General features: G+C 34.9%; 2 protein-coding genes across 2 annotated transcripts; both read right to left on the bottom strand.

Moving 5' to 3' along the window:
* Nucleotides 1-62: 62 nt before the first annotated feature.
* Nucleotides 63-2,985, bottom strand: LOC112456438. The gene is made up of 3 exons (XM_025018966.1): nt 2,597-2,985; nt 2,314-2,439; nt 63-945 (listed from the first exon to the last, which is right to left on the bottom strand). The coding sequence occupies exons 1-3, from the start codon at nt 2,744-2,746 to the stop codon at nt 745-747; spliced, it is 477 nt and encodes a 158-aa protein (XP_024874734.1). The 5' UTR covers nt 2,747-2,985; the 3' UTR covers nt 63-744.
* Nucleotides 2,986-4,091: 1,106 nt separating this feature from the next.
* Nucleotides 4,092-6,971, bottom strand: LOC112456437 (autophagy-related protein 9A; the record flags this gene model as incomplete). Its single annotated transcript, XM_025018965.1, has 5 exons — nt 4,092-4,919; nt 5,044-5,412; nt 5,500-6,459; nt 6,553-6,737; nt 6,818-6,971. Coding segments are annotated over 5 exons (1,821 nt in total), but the record flags the coding sequence as incomplete, so codon positions are not given.
* Nucleotides 6,972-6,975: the final 4 nt, after the last annotated feature.

Genomic DNA, 6,975 nt, shown 5'->3' with positions numbered 1-6,975 from the left:
TGTTTTAAAAACGCAAAGAAAATGTAGGAAATATATGAGACGCATTTAATATATTAAAAAATCATGATTATCGGAGTTTCGGATGATCTGGAAAGAAATTGGGGAAAAGAGGAAATGATTTGCATTCGCGCGGATAATTTAGTTAAGGAATAAATAATGCGTTTCTCCCTCTTTCGTAGAGATTCTTTCCCAAACTCACAAATTTATTTATTTCAAGCTGTAGAAACGGTTGCCTCGAATCAGCTTTGTTATTTTAATATCTTATATTTTTGTTTAATTAATTACTGCAGTTATTCTCTATTTGAAATTATACTATCGACGAATTGCGAAACTATAAGTAATTGTGGCGTTGGCAGCGCGAGCCTTTTATCACTGATGAACAAATAAATTTATCATCATTTTGCGCGTGTGGGCGCCCCTGCTTTTTATTGCTTCGGATACTCTCGCACGCGAATCGGAAAGAAATTAGGTTAATTGCGCTCCCGCCGCCTGCTAATCAGCTTAATACAACGATACCACGACACTTCCGCTCTTCATCGCGTGCACAACGCGAGTTAATAGTAGATAATACGTTATAAAACACGGTGTACACTACGCATTTTCTCCTATAGCCCAAAAAAAAAAAAAAAAAAATTCCACTTCCGAATCGTCTTTCATAAAATATTTATTTCATTCCTACTTTTGTTCAGATTAACACAATTCGGAATATCGACGTTTTTAATTAATTAAGCGGGCTTTCAGGTACTAGAAGCTTATGACCTCCGGTATAGTTCGATGATGATTGTCGATGTGCCGTTCCATCGTCTCGTTTTCACGCAGAATCCAGTAGCATATTTTGCAGTATCTCTGGCAGTGAAACTTGACGTGAGTCGACAGGGAAAACAAAGTGGCAATCGGCTCCTGGCAGAGATTACACGCGTATCCTAATCCCCGTCGATCGGCAACCTGAAAAAGTTCAATGAAATCTTAATTATTTTCGATTTTTCCCAAAAATCAATTGATTTTCGCGACATTAAGATGGAAATAACGTTTCACTTTCCCTCTAGAGCTAAAGATTGAGTTGCTATTCACTTATAATTTATTTCTTTTATTTATTTTATCTACATGTATCTCAGTATCTGTTCGTAAAATGGCATTGAACGCGATTCGATTAGATCTTCCGCTAATATTCTTGATTATCTTATCTCAACAAGATTCTCGTTATCAAAAATTATTGATGACATTTTATTAGAATGTTTTGATTTGATTATAGAATTCTTTATTATATGTTACTGCAATAATATCTTAATGACACGCATATTATCGAGAGAAGATAATCTCATACAAAGGTATGAAAAAGCGGAGCAACAGAATTTTCTTTTGATATAATTACTATAGGGCAATGGTATGTTAAAAACAAGTACGGCATACGTGTGAATTTCACAGTTTCAAAAGATTTATTGATTGCTTCAAAATTTTTCCTCGATTCGTCTGACTAATCGCGCTGCGTCATTGACACCCACGTTATTTTCGCTTTTCCGCGGAATCATCGTTTGTAAGAAATGTCGGGAAGAAAGAAATTCGGGTGAATCGGTGGGGAAAAACGTTGACCAAGACTGCTGGCTTTTAACGCCAAACAGCGAATGAACTAAAGGAAATTATAAAAACAATCGGGATACATTCAGTTTTTATCCCGCATGATGTATTACGCTCATCGACGCGACACGTCTATGCTATTGTCTAATGCGTTCGTTTTAAGAATAAGGCGGAGAAGAAACGGTAAAGTCTCGCCAAGAAATAGAAAGAAAAATTATCCCGTTTTTCTCCGTCTTTCCTTCCGTTAGTATAGCACTATTGCTAATTTCGAGACACTAAATGATGTAAGAAACCAACGATTTTTTGTTATAATTTATTTTTTAAGAGAGCCTTTCTCTCTCTCGATCTTCAAAGCAAGATGTTTATACTGATTTTTACTCCCGACTGCTGCTGAGGGAGTATGCGTTTTTTAATCAGCTGATGTTATGCACATTATTTTGCAAATTAATACATGTGCAATTTTAAGTATGCTCTTTTATATTTTTTATTACAATTTTACATTTCATAAATTTATATTTGTGAAATAAACTGAAAGTTGAACACTAGAATCAATGTGGAAGTGAATATGACATTAGAATTAAAACTATATAGAATACCAATATACCATGCAATAGGAAAAGTGCATAATATTTTTAAAATAATGTAATTTTTATTTGGTTTGAATTAATACGTTGATTAGACAAATAATAAATAAATGAATAAAACGCCGGGAGTTTTTGATAAGTAATATCTACTTACAACAGTTGCATCACCGCTGCCACCGAGGTCCATCAATTTCTCAGAAATTACAGTGTAATGCGGCATTCTTGTGCCGGCGGCCTCTTTTCGTCGTAGTAGGATAATTGGTTGTTTTTGTATCTCAAACTGTAAATTGCGAATTTTAATCTCGACGTACTGTGCATTTTGGAAGTTGTCAATGAACAATACAAGCATGAATAATACATACATGCTAACTTTCTTGAAATTATAATATTTAAGAATGCTCCAAGGATAATTCGTTGCTGTAAGTAAAGAAAGATACCTTTCTCATGGTCTGCACCGGTGTAGGGATGTCATAGATAAAGTCCTTCTTCGTCATTTTCTCACTGATATTGCGATTACATCGCAAATTATACTTAGAGGCATCCAACAACTTGGCAGTTGACGTCGCAACCTCTTGGCAAGCGTTCATATTTGCATTTTGCTAGTCATTTTTCTCGTGCTATCCGACTTCGATTATTCTTACAAAACAAAAGCTTTCCAAGAAATAATTGAAAATCAGGGACGCGTTAAAGCAGCATTCCATTCTCGTATCTTCTGAAACCTTAACTTTTGAGACTTTTACACTTCAGACACTCTCTAAGAATAAGATAAATGTAGAAAACGAATAGAGTTTTAACTGTTTAAAATAAATCTGGCATAAAAAATATAGCGGTAAACTTTTTGTTGATTTTGATTTTTGTTAAACGAAGACCAGTTTATTATGAAATTTATTTTTATTCTTGTTATATATATATAATTATAATTACAGATGTTTCTTACAGCATAATTTCTCATCTTGTGAGAATCACATCGATATAAGATTTAGCAAAACGTATCTTCTATATTTAACATTACTTGTTACATGTTAGTTCATTTAAAAATCATCGATCTCGCATTAAGTTATTAGATATTACATATATAAACAGAGAATAAGAGATAGTCTAAATTTTTGTCTTAAACCTACTTCGTAACAACCTCTGTTGTGTCAAAAGACAAGACGTAGCTCATACTTTTAACTTTTATTTTGTTGTCGCGGTTTCTGAAAACATCGCGATATTATGTACATGGGATTCTACCCTAGCCATCAAATTCAGCCGCCGTTATATATATATATGTATAATGTGTGTATGTGTGTTGTGTATGTATATATACATAACGTGTGTGTATATATGTTTTATATATATATATATATATATAATATATGTATATATATATATATAATATATATATATACATATAATATAATATATATAATGTATAATATATATAATATATAATATATATAATATATATATATATATATATATAATATATATTATATATATATATGTAATATGTATATATAATAGTTAATAAAAATAAAATGTTAAAAATAAATAGAACCATTTTACCTCTAAAAAGAAGTATATTACGGCGCGACATTAATTTCGTATGACTAGAGAATTGTGGCATTGAGAGGTGATAAAAATTATCAAACGAATAACCCTATTGAACGAAAAGATCATTTTGTTTTTTCTTTTAACATTCCAAGGAACTATACTAGCTTTTATGTTCAACTCATTTACAATTGAAATATCCTAATTGTCACTGGACTTTTTGACATATGCTGTATTTCTAGCATAACAAAGCTCATTGGATTAAGGGATTAGATCTGTACAGAAATTAGCATAATAAAAAATATATCTTTTCATATTAAAATAAATAATTTTAGGACTTTAATTATTATAAATTATTACAAAATATTTTGTAATAATTTTGTAATATAAACTCATACGCGATATTTACATAATTCGAATTAAAATAACAATAAAGATTTTGCAGTAATTTAGAAAAAAGCTCCAAAATCATGTCGTTTTAAATTCCGAAAATAATGTGATGCTTTCATTATAGAAACAGCTATATATCAATTTAATGATGAATTTGCAAGGTACTAAAAATTATGAATTTATCTAGAAAATATATATATCGATTACTTTTTTACAAAAATGCCAAAAAGTTTTTATTAATGCTTTATTGGATCTAACCCTTTAAGTCAATTGTACCTCATATATGGAGTCTTGCTCATTATGTCAAAATATAAAATGTAATAATGTTAAACGTGGATATTTTACATATAAAATGTAAGCTTTCAAATAGGCCTTTGATATTAAAAATAGGCGTTATTAGATCGTTGGCCACACACAGAAAAAGAAGAGAGAGAGAGGGAAAGAGACAGAAAGAAGCATGTGCTCTCTCTGCATTCTGTGTAATTAAAAATATTTAGAAGACATATAACCTCTATATAATATCGAGATGATCAGACGATTCCACTCTCGGATATATTGCGACTATTTACTTATTGTAAAATAAATCATGGATTCGTCATAATAAAACAGATAAAAATCATTTTATTCTTCTAAAAATGATGGTTATTGCGCGAATCAGACGCTATCTAAATGAAATTTCTAGGGTTAGGACTCTCTATTTTTCCTTAAAGAGGAATCTTGATGCAACAGGAGCGGTATTCTTTCTTGTCTAACCTCGGGAAGTGACGCTAGCTCTTGAACCGGACTTCGCTGCCATATACTTCTCGTTGCCATTTCTTGGTAACCCCTTCTTCTTACCTAAAGATCGGACATTTCTATTTTTGACATATCTGAGCACTCTTTTCTAAGTCGATGGCAATGTTTTTCGTTACGTTGCATTCGCAAAGTTTGTTACATCATGAAAATAGGTCAAGATACTTACTTGTCTATGATGAAGCTCATGCAGGTACAATGTAGACAAAGACATGTCGGCAGCGGTTAATTCTGTAGGTACATATGGATCTGTATGCGTCTCCATAACGTAACTGTGGCCCGATCCGAATACAGAAGCACCTAGCGACTGATTCGATATACCCTGCTGCAAATCATATAGGAATCCTTTATCATTGTGCAACGGACCTTCCGTCCTGGACACACCTCGACGTAAAACGGTAGACTTTGTGGCAAACGATTGATCGACGCCGACCGATGTGGCCGATGTACCCGGTTGATTTGTGAATATGTTACTCATGCTAGGTACACTCACTTGATTTATCGTGCTTCGAATAATATTCGACACGTGATCTCTATACTGTAACAATATATTAATGTATTAATATACGAAGCAAACAACTCTAGTAAAATTATTCAGTGAGCAAGAGAAAAATCAAACACTTACGCCAAGACCGGATAAACTGTTCAAACTAGCAATCAGAGGATTGTTATAAGGATCAGGATCGGCAGTAACTTCCTTCTTAGCCCTCTCTTTCAAAGCAGTTACGAAATTTTCCGCGTGGGACGGCGGCTTCCATTCGGGATTCGTCAAAGTGAAATGTATGAGGGACAATTCGGTCTTGCCGTCTTCGGCCTGGGTATAATGATTCGACATCGGCACGTGGTACTTGTCTGGACCGATGCCATATTGATTGTCGTATCCCGCACTATGATCGTCCGGTATTGGAGAGACTGTGGGGCTGTGCGCTACAGTCTGCCACATGGGATTGCCGTGTCTACGTACGTCCATCTGAGCGAAGCTACACACGTCACCAACTCCAGCTACTTCAATCGTGAAGTTACGAAAAAAATCTACAATTTCTAAGGCTCGGTGTCTCATACGGAAGCACAAAATGTACGTCGTCACGAATGGAGAAACCAGCTCTTCTAGGAGATGCACCGCGCGATATTGGAACAGTTGTGCCACTTGGGCCCTGGTGGTATGCGTATGAGCGGTTCCTCGCCAACTGTCCGGTCTGTAATGCGTATGGGCCAGCACAGCAGTTAGAAGAGTCTCGGGACACCAAACCAAATTCTCATCGGGTACGATTGCCTTCGCGGCTGCCGCTACCGCACCCAGCATGGTCATGTAGGCAACCACGCGCTCCATCGAGAATATCGGCTCGTAGATCAATGTTATAACCAGTAACACCGCCAATACGCTACCGGTGATGAACGCAATGTGCTTCGCAAGTATTGTCATTATCGGGGACGTGAAGCTGCTCATATACTTTGAAGCGGGACGGTACGCGCGACTGAGACGCGCGTTCATTTCGTGATCGAGTTCGTTGAAATGACGCAGGTACAACCGACCGTACAAAGACCACGTCCGCATTGCTAGAACGCTTGGCTCCCGTTTAATAGTCTGTCGATAATATTATTATTGTATGTCATATGTTAGTATTGATTATCATGTTAAAAATTTTATTGATTACCATAAATAAGCACAATTACTCACCTCGGCGTAATTGAAAAACGTATACAGAACCTGCCACAGGAGTATAAGAAAACACAAGACGAAATTTGCGATACCGACCCATAGAATGTTTTTAGATAACGATCGTGCGAGTTCTTGCCTTTTATTCAGTTTTTTATAATCCTCTTTTAGATGCCAATTATTTTCGAATGGCGACCATGGTCCCCCTAGGGAAACGATTAAATTAGTTATTTCCAGTAAAGTTATACGTACTTATCATACTGTACTTACAAAATAGTATACTTACAAAATAGTAATAATTCTATATTGTATTTCAATCCACGTGTCAAGAAAATGACTTCTCCTATAATGGGGACTTTGAGTCGCACGGGTAAGAGGGACTTGTTGATCATAGCTACCATGTAATTCTTATGTCTTAATATCCTATGGTAAATATCCAATTCC

The sequence above is a fragment of the Temnothorax curvispinosus genome, unplaced genomic scaffold (assembly GCF_003070985.1).
Source record: "Temnothorax curvispinosus isolate PA1 unplaced genomic scaffold, ASM307098v1 QBEX01006842.1, whole genome shotgun sequence".
In the NCBI taxonomy this organism is placed as follows: Eukaryota; Metazoa; Arthropoda; class Insecta; order Hymenoptera; family Formicidae; genus Temnothorax; species Temnothorax curvispinosus.
The sequence above is the reverse complement of the archived record's forward strand: the minus strand, read 5'-3'. Positions and strand labels throughout refer to the sequence as shown.